Source organism: Carcharodon carcharias, chromosome 25 (assembly GCF_017639515.1).
Source record: "Carcharodon carcharias isolate sCarCar2 chromosome 25, sCarCar2.pri, whole genome shotgun sequence".
Lineage (NCBI taxonomy): Eukaryota > Metazoa > Chordata > Chondrichthyes > Lamniformes > Lamnidae > Carcharodon > Carcharodon carcharias.
Window position 1 is genome coordinate 24,442,479 of NC_054491.1, and position 16,743 is coordinate 24,459,221.

Here is a 16,743-nt window from a genome sequence, read left to right on the forward strand (position 1 = left end):
GATGAATACACAGCGGGACCTATTTTCTAAATGTCCTGTTATCACATCTTTTATTATAGATTCCAACATTTTCCCACTATTGATGTCAGGCTGACAGGTCTGTAGTTCCCTGTTCTCTTTCTCCTTCCTTTCTTAAATAGCGGGGTTACATTTGCCGCTTTCCAATCTTCAGGAACCATTCCAGAATCTAGAATTTTAAAAGATGACCACCAATGCATCTACCATCTCTACAGCCACTTCTTTCAACAACTTGGGGTGTAGCTCATCAGCTTCAGGGATTTATATACTTGAAATCCCATTGATTTCTCTGGTGCTTTTTTACTAATATTAATATCTTGCAGTTCCTCGTTTACACTATTCCCTTGATTCTCCGTTATTTCTGGGAGGATTTAGTATTTCCATCCATGAAAACACACAGACTATTTGTTTAGTTTCTCTGCCATATTCTCCTTATTCCCTATTATAAATTCTCCTGACTCTACTCGTAATGGACCCACATTTGTTTTGCTAATCCTTTCCTTTTTCCATAGTTACAGAAGCTTTTACAGTTTTTATGTTTCTCTTTAGTTTATTTTCATGTTCTATTTTCCCTTTCTTCATTTTTTTCTTGGTCGTTATTTGCAGAATTCTAAAACTCTCCCTATCCTCAGGCTTATCAATTTTTTGGCAACTTAATAGGCCATTTCCTTTGATCTAAAACAATCCTTGATTTCTTTTGTTAGCCATTAGGTTGGAAAACTTTCCTTGGTGTTTTAGGGTTTTTGTGTGTTAAATGACTGTATTTTTGTTGTAAGCTATGTATTAGTTCTTCAGATGTTAGCCATTGTCTGTCCACCATCATACCTTTTAATGTAGTTTCCCAATCCAAAACAGCCAATCTGCCCCTCACATTTTCATAATTTCCTTTGCTTAGATTTAAGACCCTGTACAAACTGATGTTACTAGAAAACACCTCACGCACAATGCAGGTAAATTTCACACATCTATATTTACTCACCAAACACCTAACACCATTCAGTGAGCAAGGAAGTGAAACACTCATACACTCTGCTTCACCATTTTGCCAACAGATGCACAAAAAGGCTTAAGTTCACAGGCATACTCACAAAAATATGGGTATTTTGGATCACAGGCCCCACAACTGTACACTTTAACTACACTTTTTATTTATTAATCAGAAATGGCTAGTGGCTAAAATATTAGACAATATTGTCTTAAACAATCCACAGCCTCTTCCCATGTATGGTATAAAACACTTTCATAACCATTTGATTATTAAAAAATAAGAGGGTAGAAAACAACATTGGCCGAACAGCTAATCTCCAAAGCTAGCTTTGTGGGAAGGGGTTTGAACATTAAGCACAATCGATCATTTGTTTTCACCAGAGCCTCAGTGGAGCCACTGGCATCGCCTTGCTTCTTCTCTGGCTTTCTTCAAACCACCCTCAGGCCACGTCTCAATGTTATCCACCCAGTAAGCAAAATCAGATAGTGATAAAGTTCAGCTTCTAACCAGAAGTATTTGTTTGCATGTTACTTTCCTATTATTGAGATAAAGTAAACCACAGATAATAAACAAGATCTTACCATGCACTAGAAACACAGCATGATGCAATCAATCTCTCCAACTCTCAACCTGCAGCAGCAAAGCCACATGAAAACTGTTACGTGCAGGAGGGGGTTTCTTTTAAACAGCCCTGGTTTCTCCTCTCGCCACTGTCTATAAGCAGGAAGGTGTTTTGATTTGCTTCACCCTTTTTTAGTGGTGTCTTATTCCCCATCCCCTTAGTTTGGACAGATCCAATTTTTATGAATAAACCCACAGCAAACTTGTGATATGATGAAATCAGAGGGATAGTTTATTTGCACACACTGAAATACAGGAGGAGGGTAACAACATGGCCTCCTTTTCACTCATACAGTAAAAGAGGGGGATAGAGAAAGAAAGATTTACAGGGAAAAGTCGACAAAATAATTATTTTTTCATGTGTCCAGAGTCTAAAATCAAAGTCCAGTGGTGTATTCCTTCACAGAGATCGTAGGTTGAAAACTGATGCTATATAATTCACTTTTCCAGTAGAGGTGACTTCCACGCTGAGATAGGCACAGGAAGATGAATCAGTCTTGTCAGCGATGGTAAAGACGTTCAGAGGTTCCAGTAGAAACAATGCAGATGGGGCCAGGCATTCAAACTGAAACCCTTTTCTGTGCTGCTGCTTGGTAGATGTAAGATGGCAGACTGAGTTTTGCAGCTTCACAAGGCAATATTACAGGTTCCATCAGCTGCAGGAGTCACATCACATGACTCCCACCTCTCCACTTTGGCTTTGACAAAGGGTGTATAACCCTTTGTCTGGGTTCCTGAGATTATTAAATGTCCCAGCCATTAAGAATTTGAAAAGAAGGTTGCAGGGCTATTTGTCCTAGCAAACTAGTAAACTCTGGTTGGCCAGCCTAGGTTCTGAAGTGTAGTTGGCCTTGGTATTGTTTCCTTTGAAGTTGATATCTATAGCCCGCAGGGTGGTTACGGTCTCTTCAGGTGCGAATTTCCCTGATACTTCCAGATTAGCTCCTATTGTTTAAAGGTCATAGACAGACATAGCTTCAGCCATTTTTAAAAGGTCATTGTCCAGTTTTAAAATTTTAGAAGTTAGCCATCAGGATTTTTAAAATAAGAATATAGAGTGTGATGTCTTAGTCCCATTACAAAACTAATATTTGTATAAAAAGAAATGGTAGAGAATATTAAAAGATGTATTGATATTGTACTTTATCTTTCAGAAACACAAGGGATTTGGTAAGTAGGTGGGTTTGAGGTCATGATAAGAAGGTGGGGATGAGTGCTGGAGACAAGGTGGGCAAGTAGAGTTGAGGGATACTGTGACTAGGTGGGATTGAGGGATTATGGTGGATAGGATTATAGTGGAATTGATCTATCAAAAAAGGATGAGCTTATTGGGCCTAATGGGTTTCATGTTCCCAGATATCCTTTTGTTTTTACGTATCATACAGATAATAGCTGACTTTCTAAAAGATGTGATTGCTTTAAGTGACACAATAGGACCTCAGACAGTAGTGTGAACCTGACAAGAACCTGAGACCGGATTTGGAACGTAAAGCCTGAGCAGTTCCATCGGCACAAATCTGAGAGCTAGGTGGCTGTGCGTCAAAGCGCATTTTATCACGTGAGGTGTTTTTGTGGTACATTGAAAGTTATTGGCAAAATCTGTAAGCAGGCCTCCTGTCTGCTTAACTTGTAGACTAGGACACCGCATACGATACCAAGGAATCAGAAAGGAAATGAAAAGAATAAATTAAAAGGCACAAGCCAATCACTAGGTGTCTATCACCCAGCCAAAAATCAATTTTCCCCACATCGAGTTTGAAATACCTGCTGATGTAGTCTTGCTGATTATAATCTTGCTGATTATAGGGCTGCTCAATAGACATCCTCTGCGCTGTGGTTTAATCATATTTCATCTCCATTACAGTGACGTTTAAGAAATGGAAACAGTGTAACCGACAAACTCATTTGATGAAGAGTGTAATGCACTGCAGAGAAATCTTTTCTCATTCTAACTCACGATAGAACAACTACTCTGGGATAAACTGTTACTAACTTATTTGTGTTTTTTGTACCAGTCTGACACACTGACATCAGTGTGATTTGGAATTCTTTGCACTAGACCTGGGGCATGTTCCTGGGACGTGTTTCTGGAATCTTGGGAACGATGCTGCCTTCCCGAATATATTTAACTTCATTCATAACCTTGCTCCTTGGGCAGCTGCAGGGAGGTAAGTGTGAATGTTACTTCAGAACAGTGTATTCAAAAGCCTTGAGAAAGTTGCTCATTCTGTGTGTTGTTCAGTGATGTCAGTACATTACTAGCAAGAAATGACAGTGTGGAGTGGAGAGGGTTGGCTTTAAAGCTTATAAAGGGTATCATCAAAGCCAGTTCAGACAAACCCTTCTCTTCTGCCAAGTGATAAAATCTCAAGGTAAATCAAGAAGTTAGCAGCAAAAATAACTTTTACTCCCAAAGGATCATTGAGTTGTGAAATAAGATGGGGTATTAATGTGCACAATGGAAATGGGATTAAGATGCAATTAGAACATCAAGATGCATGAATAAGTGAAAAATGACTTGTGCAACAAATTAATGTGATCTGGAATGTGCTGCCTGAAATAGTGGTAAAAGCAGATTCAATAATAACTTCCAAAGGGAATTCAATAAATACTCAAGGAGGGAAACATTTTCAGGGCTTTGGGGAAAAGAGAAGGGGAGTGGGACTAATTGGGCAGATTTTTTAAAGATCTGTTGGGGGTAGTATATTAACATGGATAGAAGATTGGCTAACTAATGTAAGACAGAGAGTTGGGATAAGGAGGGCATTTTCAGGATGGCAACCTTTAAGCAGTGGAGTTCCACAGGGATCAGTGCTGGGGCCTCAATTATTTACAATATATATTAATGATTTAGATGAGGGAAGTGAATGTACTGTTGCCAAGTTTGCAGATGACACAAAAATAGGTGGGAAGGCAAGTGGTGAGGATAACACAGAGAGTCTACAAAGGGATATAGACAGGTTAAGTGAGTGGGCAAAAAGGTGGAAGATGGAACATAATGTGGGAAAGCACTTTGACAAGAAGAATAGAGGAGCTGAATATTATTTAAATGGAGAAAGACTGCAGCACAGAGGGATTGAGGGTCCTTGTGCATGAATTCCAAAAGCTAACATACAAATTCAACAGATAATAGGGAAGGCAAATGGAATGTTGGCCTTTATTTCAAAGGGAATGGAGTATAAACATAGGGACGTCTTGTTAAAGCTAGTTAGACCACACCTAGAATACTGTAAACAATTTTGGTCCCCTTATCTAAGGAAAGATATACTGGCATTGGAGGCAGTCCAGAGAAGGTTCTCTAGGTTGATCCTGGGGATGGAGGGAGTATCAGATCAGCCATGGTCTCATTGAATGGTGGAGCAAACTTGATGGGCTAAATGGCCTACTTCTGCTCCTAAGTCTTATGGTCTTATGGACACAGGCACAATGGGTTGAATAGCCTCCTCCTGTGCTAAATGAAGCCGTCCTTTCTGGGGAAAACATGCCAAGCTTTCTAGCAATAATTAAGCAAAGAAGGCTTTGCTGGCTTGGTCATGTGTGCAGAATGGATGGTGGCCGCATTCCCAAGGATACACTAAGAAGGGAGGTACCCCGTGCCAAGAGAGCAGCAGAGGGTCCAAAGATCTGATTCAAGGTTGCTGTCAAAAGAAACATGAAAGCTCTAAACAGCTTACACAACTTACAAGAAACTGTGATAAATAGGAGAAAATGCTGGAAAAACTGAGCTGGTCCGACAGCATCTGTGGAGAGAGAAACAGAGTTAACATTTTGAGTCTGTATGACTCTTCTTCAGAGCTTATATTAAATGAGAAACTGTAGCTGATTATCAATGCAAATGGCGACACCAGTAGGAATTCGCCATCACAATGACATGGTTTCAGAAGCTCCAAAGCAAATGCCAGTCCTGCAGCCAAGGCAGGGATCTCCTGCACCATCAGTAAGGGACAACTTCATGGGCGGCACTTGTGGCAGACGTTGCCTTTCCCGAATCAAAAGAATCAGTCATCAAAAGAAACACCACAGATGACCTCATCTGTCCTCAGCAAAGTTCTGAGGCTGCATTCACATCAGCTCTTGCAGACGGAAGGTTCACAATCAAACTGCTGTAAGAGCCTACGATTCCCACTCAGCTCCTGGTAACGCTGCAAGTCAGTGCTCTTACAGGCAAGATAGTCCTGGCTACGCAACAATAACTTTGCATTTGTTAGCCTTTGTTGTGTGAAATCACCTCAAGCACTTATGAACAGGAAGCCATTTAACTTTTCAAGCCTGTTCCAACATACAATGAGATCATAGCAGATAAAAGCAAAAAACTGTGGATGCTGGAATTCCAAAACAAAACCAAAAATACCTGGAAAAACTCAGCAGGTCTGGCAGCATCTGCTGTGAGGAACACGGTTAACGTTTCGAGTCCGAATGACCCTTCAAGTTAGTTCTGCTGAAGTGTCATTTGGACTCAAAACATTAACTGTTCCTCTCCGCAGATGCTGCCAGACCTGCTGAGTTTTTCCAGGTATTTTTGCTTTTGTTTTACAATGAGATCATGGTTGATCTGTGACTTAACTCCATAAACCCACCTTTGCCTCATTTCCTTTCATAACTTTGGTTAACAAAAATCTAAATAGATAAAATTCCAGTAGACCAACAGAAAGAAGTTTTCAGTGCTTTGCTGGTGTACAGCTTTCCCTGGGTAAACTCCAGGTGTAACATTGCACACACTTGTGGCTCTGAATTCTTGGTTTCCCAACCTGCACCTGTGTACTCTGGAGGGGTAACTGGGATTGGGATGACCTGTGGAGAAAGAGACTGCACAGCATGTTGGTCAAACAGAAACAATGGTATGGATTTCTCATAAACTCTGCTGTACAGAAATGGGTTCCTGCACTTAGCACACAACCAGCTAAACAACATTCACTGAGGTGAAAGGCTGGTGTCTGGACTCATCACATCACCCAAGCCTTAAAAAAAAATAGCTTTCTGTTATTTTAATATGTGTTTAATTCCCTTTCAGCGTTTGCACGTACAATACCAGTGACTGGATTCTTGCATCGACCTATTTGTCTTGCAGTGGAGAATAAGATTGAGTTGAGCTCAGTGCAAACCATCAAATGGCAGAGAAGCAACCAGTTAATAGTCCTGTACCAGAACAATGAAACAGACACGCCAGTAATAATCTTTCGCAAGTACAAGGAACGTGTGACCTACATTGCAGAAAACAACTCGCTGCTGATACACCAAGTCAACCTCCAGGATGAGGGTCATTACAAGATAACCACTATACTTAAAACTGGGATGGAAGCTGAGACATTCATCAACCTGACAGTGCTAGGTCTGTTTATAACATTTTTGTAAACAATTTTAGTCAAAGGTGAGAGTGGTCAATTAGCATCAACACTTACAGTCCCAAATAAAATAGTCAAAGCTCTCTATATGGGACATTGCATCTCACTTAAGCTTGGAAAACCAAGGCTCAGGCAGCATTAATTCCCTCCATAACTTGGTTAGTTTGTGCCATATTTTTGTGGCATATTTTGACCAGTGAAACTTTTATTAAAACAAAATCTTTTCAATCAGAACCCGTGTAGTTGGTGAAAAGGGGGTTGCTCTGCTCAGTGGTACCTCAGAGTAATGCTGTAACATGCAGCACCATCCCGTGCTGGGATGAGGGACTCTGATTGTCCACCCAGTGATGGAACGGGGGAACATGTCTTTGACTTTCAGTCGGGGTCACCAGTAGGGACTAGGGCTCAGCGATACTGAGGCTAACTGCAAAGCCCCAACCAGCTGAAATCAGCGTTGAACTCAGGCCCTCTCTTGTATCTTTGTACTTTAGTAATGCACCAGTTAGTGCCTTTAACATTATCTCCTCTTCCAAGGTGCTGGTGGACTCTGCCTCACATGGACTGTCTTTATTTAGTTCCAGTTTCAGGGCTCAGCATTACGGTGCAGACAGACGACCTTCCCCATCCAACGCTGACCATGAACTGCACAGCCACGAACGGCTCCAACCCCCATTTCTCCTGGTTGAAAGACAACAAAACCCTCCTGGTTGACCTACGAGTCCAATTGTCAACAGAGAACCGCAGTTTAGGAATCACCAACCTGACCAGCTCAGACTGTGGCACTTACATTTGCATCGTCCAAAACTCTATCAACAGGGTCCAGGCTCAGCAGCTGATTACATGTAAGGATAAAGAAAGAAATCATTTGTATTTATATAAATATTTTACACCCTTTGGGGCCTCTCAAAATACTTTACAGCCAAATGAAGTCGTTTTTGAAGTCTAGTCACTTATAATGTAATACAGTAACCAATTTGTACACAGCAAGCTTCCAAAAATGGGAATGTGATAATGACCAGATAAACCGTTTTTGTGATGTTGGCTGAGGGATCAACATTGGCCAGGACGCTGGGGAGAACGCCCTACTCCTCTTCTAAAGGGATCTTTTACATCCACTTGAGAGGTCAGACAGGACCTCTGTTTAACATCTCATCTGAAAGATGGTCCCATTGTCAGTGAGACACTCCCTCAGTAATGCACAGGGAGTGTCAGCCTAGATTGGGAGGGGGGGGGGTCAAATCTCTGGGAACCTTTTCCATAAATGGGCTGTATATACTCCTGGGTCATTATTTAAATGCATCAACTGCATTTATTTAATCTTAGCTGGGATTATCGGAGAGGTCACTTACCATTTATGTTCCTGAGCTGGGCAAAACATCTCTCTGACTGTCTGTGGAATACAGAAAGTGGATTGTATTGTGTCGACACTGGCATGGAGCTCAGAGCTGTGTCTGAGTACATTTCCCAGTCAAAGGCAGTTAAGAGCTGACTACTGTGGGACTGTACCCTGAAGGGGGAATAAAGAAAAGGGAATGTATTTTTTTTTAAAAAGGAAGAAAATGATTGATTGAATTTGTGAATGGGAGCAGTTTGTATTTTAGTTTGTTTCCTCTTTCCCTAGCTGAACATTTCCAGGAATGTTTACACCTGCAACGACGAGTTCTGGTTATTGCTGTAGCTGTGTTGTCTGTGATCGGTTTCATGATGGTTTTTCTTGCAATCAAAAATTACAAAGAGAGGCAATGGGGTAAGGTCATTAATCTGCTGAGTCTGTCACTGAGTGTCTCCCAGAGACTGCAGGAGATAGTTCAGTGTGTTATTGGCAGGTGTGATGAGATGTCAAAGTGGGAGCCTGGGAATCCACTGTGTGAGATGCTGGGAGGGTGGGGGAAGCTCCTCATCCACAGGAGAATTTCCTGACTCGATTACCCATTGGCCTTCGGGTTGCAACACAGGATGTATGGGGGCTTCATTATACATTCATATCTGAGGCAATACCAAGGGGGCCTATCACCAGTGATTTGTTGTACAACAACTGCTTTAAATGGGGACTCAAAAGGCCAGTCAGGTTCTTCGATACTACAAAGGCATCCCTAAGGTTAAGCTGCTCATTTCTGTTTGGATACTGGCTGCATCCAGTCTCTGGGGAAGGGTTTGTTTATCAAATGAATTAAATTGCTGTGAAATATTAAACACAAAAGAAAAGTGCCTGGTGGCAGTAATGAGCACTTCATAAAACTGATCAGTACCTCGGTCAAATAAATCTAGTGCTTTTTACAGACCATGAAGTTGATGTCACATAGTGCTGAGACCAAAGTAAAGTGGAGTTAGAAGTTGGGATAATTGGACCAGGACACACTCTAGTAATTCAGTTCCCTCTCATACATTTTTTAATGTATTACTGTTATAAATTCCTATGTCAGCATTTATAGTAGAAATTGCCTATGTAAACTTATCACACTGTTGTCACATCCTCCTGCCAGTAGTGGCATTCCAGCATAACTGCAACATGGTAAGTCTACAGTATAACGATGGACATAGAAGTTTATAATAATAAAAATTGAGATGAATTGCGTATGTATTTAATTTGGGAGAGGTGGTGGTGTGGTGGTATTGTCATTGGACTAGTAATCCAGAGGCCCAGCAGGGTACTGCTCTGGGGACCCGGGTACAAATCCCACCCTGGCAGATGGTGAAATTTGAATTCAATAAAACTCTGGAATTTAAAGTCTGATGATCACAAAACCATTGCCGATTGTCACAAAAATCCGTCAGGTTCACTAATGTCCTTTAGGGAAAGAAAATCTGCCGTCCTTACCTGGCCTACAAGTGACTCCAGACCGACAGCAATGTGGTTGACTCTGAAATACCCTCTGAACAAGGGCAATCAAGGATGGACAATAAGTTGTGGCCTAGTCAGTGATGCCAAGAATGGGACAGGTACTGTCCGTCTCTGAGACAGGTACTGTCCTTCTCTGAGACAGGTACTGTCTGTCTCCTGTCTCTGAGGCAGGTACTGTCCGTCTCTGAGACAGGTACTGTCTGTCTCCTGTCTCTGGGGCAGGTACAGTCCGTCTCTGAGGCAGGTACTGTCCGTCTCTGAGACAGGTACTGTCCTTCTCTGAGACAGGTACTGTCTGTCTCCTGTCTCTGAGGCAGGTACAGTCTGTCTCTGAGGCAGGTACTGTCTGTCCCCTGTCTCTGAGGCAGGTACTGTCCGTCTCTGAGGCAGGTACTGTCCGTCTCTGAGGCAGGTACTGTCCGTCTCTGAGACAGGTACTGTCCTTCTCTGAGACAGGTACTGTCTGTCTCCTGTCTCTGAGGCAGGTACAGTCCGTCTCTGAGGCAGGTACTGTCCGTCTCTGAGGCAGGTACTGTCCGTCTCTGAGACAGGTACTGTCCGTCTCTGAGACAGGTACTGTCCGTCTCTGAGACAGGTACTGTCCTTCTCTGAGACAGGTACTATCCTTCTCTGAGGCAGGTACTGTCTGTCTCCTGTCTCTGAGGCAGGTACTGTCTGTCTCTGAGGCAGGTACTGTCTGTCTCTGAGACAGGTACTGTCCTTCTCTGAGGCAGGTACTGTCCTTCTCTGAGGCAGGTACTGTCTGTCTCCTGTCTCTGAGGCAGGTACTGTCTGTCTCCTGTCTCTGAGACAGGTACTGTCTGTCTCTGAGGCAGGTACTGTCCGTCTCTGAGGCAGGTACTGTCCGTCTCTGAGGCAGGTACTGTCCGTCTCTGAGGCAGGTACTGTCTGTCTCTGAGGCAGGTACTGTCTGTCTCTGAGGCAGGTACTGTCCGTCTCTGAGGCAGGTACTGTCCGTCTCTGAGACAGGTACTGTCTGTCTCTGAGGCAGGTACTGTCCGTCTCTGAGGCAGGTACTGTCCGTCTCTGAGACAGGTACTGTCCGTCTCTGAGGCAGGTACTGTCTGTCTCTGAGGCAGGTACTGTCTGTCTCCTGTCTCTGAGACAGGTACTGTCTGTCTCTGAGGCAGGTTCTTTCTGTCTCTGAGGCAGGTACTGTCCGTCTCTGAGGCAGGTACCAACTCTCTCTGGGGCAGATGCTGTCACATTGGGTGCAACCTGCACATTTCAGAAAGGTTTCAGGTTTCTAACCCAGGTCTGTGTTGGTATCTGGCAATTAGCACAAAACCACTTGGTCAAGGAGGGAATATCAGTCCAATAAGTTTTCCTGGAAGATGCGCATGTGTCATTGCAGGGAGATTGTGAGGATATGCTGCTGTCCTGGTGGAACAGGCTGCCAAGACTCACGCAGAAAGCTTGGTAAATTGGACAAAATACGAAAGGCCAAAGCTCAGCACAATAGGAGGAAAGACAAGTGGAAAAGTCCTGTGACTGAAACTTGCAGCTTACAAGCAACTGTGATGCTTAAACCAGTGCAACATTCTATCATTATCAGATAAAAATATAGCAGTGAGCTCACTCGTTCCTTTGCCTCCGTTCTCTCTCAGCTACTTTTGTAAAGAAAGTACTTTAAAAACAGCTGCAATATAATTACTGTACCTCCTTGCACTCACGTTGCTTTCATTCAACCATGCGGATATGCTACATTCACATTTTCCAATTGCTGCCCAGCCACTGACATTTGTGACTGAAACACGACAGTGTCTGACCACAATTTATGGCCTTGCTGGTGCCCTGCCAATTTCAATCATTCACAGGGTGTGGACCTCATTGGAATAGCTAGCACCTATTGTCTTTAGACAAGTGGCTTCCTAAGTAATTTCAGATGATCAACCACATTGCTGTATATATACCAGACCAGGTAAGGACAGCAGCAGGCCTCCTTTCCTAAAGAACGTTAGATAACTAATTGAGTTTTCAACAACAATCTGGTAATTTCATGTTCACTTTTACTGAGACTAGATTTTTATCCCAGATTTTATTTACTTAATTTAATTTAAATTCCCCAGCTGCTGTGCGGGATTTGAACTCATATCTCTGGATCTTTAGTTCAGGCCTCAGAATTACAAATCCAATAACATAACCTCCATTCTGCTACCATTCCCTGGGTACTGGGCCTCTCTCCTGGTGTTCTGCCCTGTGAGACTGGGCCCCTTCCCTGGTGTTCTGCCCTGTGGGACTGGGCCCCTTCCCTGGTGTTCTGCCCTGTGGGACTGGGCCCCTCCCCTGGTGTTCTGCCCTGTGAGACTGGGCAATCAGATTGTGTCACCTTTCAGTTTAAGATGTTGATTTTCATGCTAAATACTCTGTTTTTGCCCAGAGTTGTGGTCCAGGGAGCAGATGAGTGGAGAGGGAGATCTGTTCAGAGGTAAGGAATCTCCTTTCAATTATTTTTCAGGATCTTGCTGTTGTGTCTTTAATGATGCAATTGTGAATCAGGCAGTATCTGCAGGAGTGTACGTGGATACACAGCATGCAAGGATACAATTAGTGTCACTACAGATGTCCAAACCGAGTATGGTGTCACTCACTTTAGGATTAGAGGTTTCTGTTAGTAGGAATGGGGCAGGTTCTGCTCCCTGGGGGTGTTGCTGTGTTGAGTTGCTCCAATTTCTCTCTCAGATCAGTCTCCCTCCACTCTACAGATGCTGGGAAATGAGAACAAAGGAACAAGAAGAGGCCATCCTGAAGCCTGTTCCGCTATTCATTGAGATCATGACTCGTCTGAATCCAAAATCTATCTACCTGCCTCGTGCAGGATTGGGGTCAGACGCTCTCTTCCAGGTGAAGCTGGTTCTCACTATCGAGGGGGCCGTCTTCTCCATTAGAATGTCTGTTACAGACTTATCTTCCAGCCACAAAGTTCGATTGAAGCCATGGCTGGGCCTTTCGGATACAGATAGATCCCAGATAGCCTTCCAATGGGAATGGGTTAGAATTGGAGATTGACCTTCCTCGAGCTGCTCTCTGGTCCTGCCTGGTGTCTGCATCCAGCCGTGTGATCCAACCCATAGTGTATATGCTGCAGGCAGACCTCACATTCTGCTTTAATCATTGTAGTGGGCTACTCAATCTTATTCAAATAAAATATTTTTTCTGTTTTTGTGTAGCAGAGACCAGAGGCATCAGAAGACAGTCCCTGGAGGCTGCGGAATTCCTCAGTATGGCACTGAGCTCTTCCACTGTGTTCTGAGTCTTTTGCTTTTAGTAACATGATATGTTAAACACTGAACATGTACCTGTCCCTGTAAGTTTCTTTCTGCATGTCTTTCTGTGCCTGTGTGTGTGAACTGAGGTACAGGAGGGATGAGCTCTGAGGAACTGAATAGTCTTTTCCTGGTGTGGATCTTGTCTCCTTCCTGTGCATCCATTCTTGTTTGAAGCTGAGTCCAGTCAGGCAGCTGTCTGAAGGTTCCTGGGCAATGCCGTGGTTTGAACGTAGATTTCCTGTCAGATTCTGACGCTCTACAGCTCGCTCTGCTGGTTATAGGATGGTGCTCAACCCCAACACTGTAACAATCAGAATAGTTTTTTTTAAACAGGGCCTTTGGTTTTGTTTCACTCAGCTCCTTTTTATTTTGTTTCTGCTTCTTTGCCCAGCTGCAGCCAGGGGGAGCAGCCTCCAGTCTGCTGCCAATTGCCCCCTAACTGGTTCCTGGGATCACCCTGGGGTGCTCATCCCTTCTAATCTCACACCCACCTCCCTTCCACCCTCCCCCACCACCCTGACACTTCCTTCTTACCACAAAAATGAAAGGAAGACAAATATTTCTATTGTGCTTTTCATAGTCACAGGTTATCCCAAAGTTCTTTACAGCCACTGAAGTACTTTTGGAAGCTTAATCAATGTTGCAATAAAATAAATGCACAATCAAATTGCACACAGTAAACACCCACAAACAGTAATATGGTATTAACTAGGTAATTTGTTTTTGTGAAGTTGGTTGAGGGATAAATATTGAACAGAACACAGGGAGAAGAGTGTCTTGGAATTTTTTTACATTAACCTGAATGGATAGACAGGGCTAAAAGCAAAATACTGCAGATGCTGGAAATCTGAAACAAAAACAAAAATAGCTGGAAAAACTCAGCAGGTCTGACAGCATCTGTGGAGAGGAACACAGTTAACGTTTCGAGTCCGTATGACTCTTCATCAGAACTAAGAAAAAATAGAAATGAGGTGGAATATAAGCTGTTTGAGGGGGTGGGACAAGTAGAGCTGGATAGAGGGCCAGTGATAGGTGGAGGCAAAGAAGAGATTGCTAAAGATGTCATAGACAAAAGGATAAAGGGGTGTTGACGGTGGTGATATTACCTAAGGAATATGCTAATGTGAGTTTTAGACAGGGCATTGGTTAATATCCCATGCAAAAGATGGATCCTCCAACATTGCAGCACCCCCTCAGTGCTGCCCCTTCAACAATGCAGCACTCCCTCAGTACTGACCCTCCAGTAGTGCGGTGCCCCGTCAGTACTGACTCTCTGACAGTGCAGCACTCCCTCAATACTGACCCTCCAATAGTGGGGTGCTCCCTCAGAACTGGCCCTCCAATAGTGCAATGCCCCCTCAGTACTGACCCTCTAATAATGTGGCACTCCCTCGGTACTGACTCTCTGACAATGCAGCACTCCCTCGGTGCTGACCCTCTGACAGTGCGGCAACACTCTCAGTACTGACTCTCTGACAGTGCAGCACTCCCTCAGTACTGACCTTCCGACAGTGCAGCACTCCCTCAGTACTGACCTTCCGACAGTGCAGCACTCCCTCAGTGGTGACCCTCCAACAGTGCAGCACTCCCTCAGTACTGACCCTCTGACAGTGCAGCGCTCCCTCAGTGTAAGTCTGGATTTAGTGTTCCGACTCTGGAGTGGGACTGGAACTTTCTGCGCCAGAGGCAAGAATGCACCAACTGACACATTTTGACAGGAGTGGGAGCTGAGGGCAATGAGTCTTAACGCTTGTTGGTGTTTTAGTAATTTTGTTTAATCTGTGGGAGGATTGCGGTGATCAAAATGATTTCCAGTTATGAGGGAAAGTTAATGTCAGTCCTTCTCTTGCAGAGGACGAGATCCAAAACGAACACAGCCAGACTAACGTGAGTAGGAATAAACCAGTGTCGCATGGAGAAAATGTTAAAAAAAACTCCCAGTGGAGATAAATCTATATGTTTTTCTACTGCACAAGTGCGCAACCGGGTGTTTAAATCAGAGCTGGGCGTCTATATCAGGATTGGGTGTTTAAATCAGGGGCCGGGTGTTTAAATCAGCTGAGCGTGTTTGGGAAAGTGGTGAGTGCTGCGTTAGTTCTCAGAGATCAGAGGAGCACTCGGTCACTAATGTTCATTACTGCTGTGTGAATTTCAGAGGTCTGGTTCGGGGGACGGGTCTCGGAGTGGCCTCTACAGCTACCTGCATTTCATCCCCAGCAGTGAAAATCAGGAGGATGAGGATCCGTCTAAATATTGCAACATTGGACCCCCAACTGTGAACCCTGCTTAAATTGCAGTATATTCTTATCCGAATCTTTGAACACAATGCATGGCAATTCAGTTGCAAGGACTGTACATTTTGAGATTAAAGTTTAATCTGGAGTTTAAAACCGACTGTGGGTGAGGAAACTGCGGGCATACAGAGCGCTGGACACCGTCAAATCTCTTTAGCTGACCAAGGTCACCTGTGTGAATCCTGGTCCTGGAGTAGCAGAAACTGATCTATTCCCTTCAACCATCAGGACACGACAGTGGTGGAGGAGTGAATGTTTCAGATTTGAAATGAGAATCCTATCAATTCTTCAGAGCCTTCAGTAATTTAAGGGGGAGAAAGGGCTACAAAAATCTGCAGAAAAAAAACAGCCATAGAGATTGAACATAAATCCAGAATACTATTAGGTAATGGATTTCTGCCCCCGCCTTTAGCTGTTTCCTCCGCCAGTCCCGTGTTTTCTTTAATTCAACCATATTTGCTTTTTGGGGGCGGGGGGATGTAATATATTGATAATGTTTGAATAACCTTTGCTGGTTCATCACTGGGGTTGCTGCCAATACAGGAAATTTCTACTGGACGTGTAAAAAATAAGTGACACATATTTGAACATGATAGAAATCGCGCTGTGCCAGACCCTGTTAAACATAGATCGATCTCTCCGCAGTCTCGAACTCCAGTGGCGTTAGCTGGTTATGCAAGTGACTCAGTGAAACACAAACATCCTGTGACAAACCTCAGTAGCCTCTGCACTTACTGACCCACACAGAGGCTGCTAGAAGTGTAGAACTCTCCCCCACAAGAAGTAACAGATGTCAGCTCAATTAACAACTATAAATGAGATGAATAGATTTTCGCTAGTCAAGGGTATTAAGGAATATGAAAACCAAGGCAGCTGTGATCTCACCGAATGGCAGAACAGACTTGAGGAGCTGAAAGGCTTTCTCTTGTTCCTGTCAGTTACTAGGGCTACTCTCCTTTCCATAAGACATAGGAGCAGAAGTAGGCCATTCGGCCCATCGTGTCTGCTTCACCATTCATTGAGATCATGGCTGATCTGATAATCCTCAACTCCGCTTTTCCCCATTACCCTTGATTCCCTTCCTGATTAAAAATCTGTCTATCTCAGCCTTGAATATACTTAACAATGCAGTATTATTCCAAATTGATCAACTAATTGTTGATCAATCTGTTCTGTGGATTCATCTACCTGGTCCTCACATTTTCAGCAAGTCTGTATTGGAATTCCGTATCTCTCTGCTCATTCACATCCTTCAATTAAAAAGACTTGAATTTATATAGTGCATTTTCACTACCTCAAGACATATCAAGAGTTTCCCTCTCTCTCCTCCTGCAAACACTGACTCCCA

The 16,743-nt window shown here is 43.5% G+C and overlaps 1 protein-coding gene across 1 annotated transcript; it reads left to right on the forward strand.

Annotated features, from left to right (window-relative positions):
* The first annotated feature begins 3,707 nt into the window (after window positions 1-3,707).
* LOC121269691 (hepatocyte cell adhesion molecule) lies at window positions 3,708-16,647 on the forward strand. Its single transcript, XM_041174493.1, has 7 exons — window positions 3,708-3,795; window positions 6,639-6,956; window positions 7,545-7,811; window positions 8,591-8,716; window positions 12,213-12,260; window positions 14,954-14,988; window positions 15,257-16,647. Exons 1-7 carry the CDS (start codon window positions 3,732-3,734, stop codon window positions 15,389-15,391), a joined length of 993 nt encoding a protein of 330 aa, XP_041030427.1. The 5' UTR covers window positions 3,708-3,731; the 3' UTR covers window positions 15,392-16,647.
* The last annotated feature ends 96 nt before the right edge of the window (window positions 16,648-16,743 follow it).

Excerpts from the sequence above, each read along its gene's own strand:
- LOC121269691 (XM_041174493.1), top strand. The coding sequence starts at position 3,732 with ATGCTGCCTTCCCGAATATATTTAACTTCATTCATAACCTTGCTCCTT. Across the intron at positions 3,796-6,638 it reads CCTTGGGCAGCTGCAGGGAG|CGTTTGCACGTACAATACCA; the intron begins GTAAGTGTGAAT and ends ATTCCCTTTCAG. Across the intron at positions 6,957-7,544 it reads CATCAACCTGACAGTGCTAG|TTCCAGTTTCAGGGCTCAGC; the intron begins GTCTGTTTATAA and ends GTCTTTATTTAG.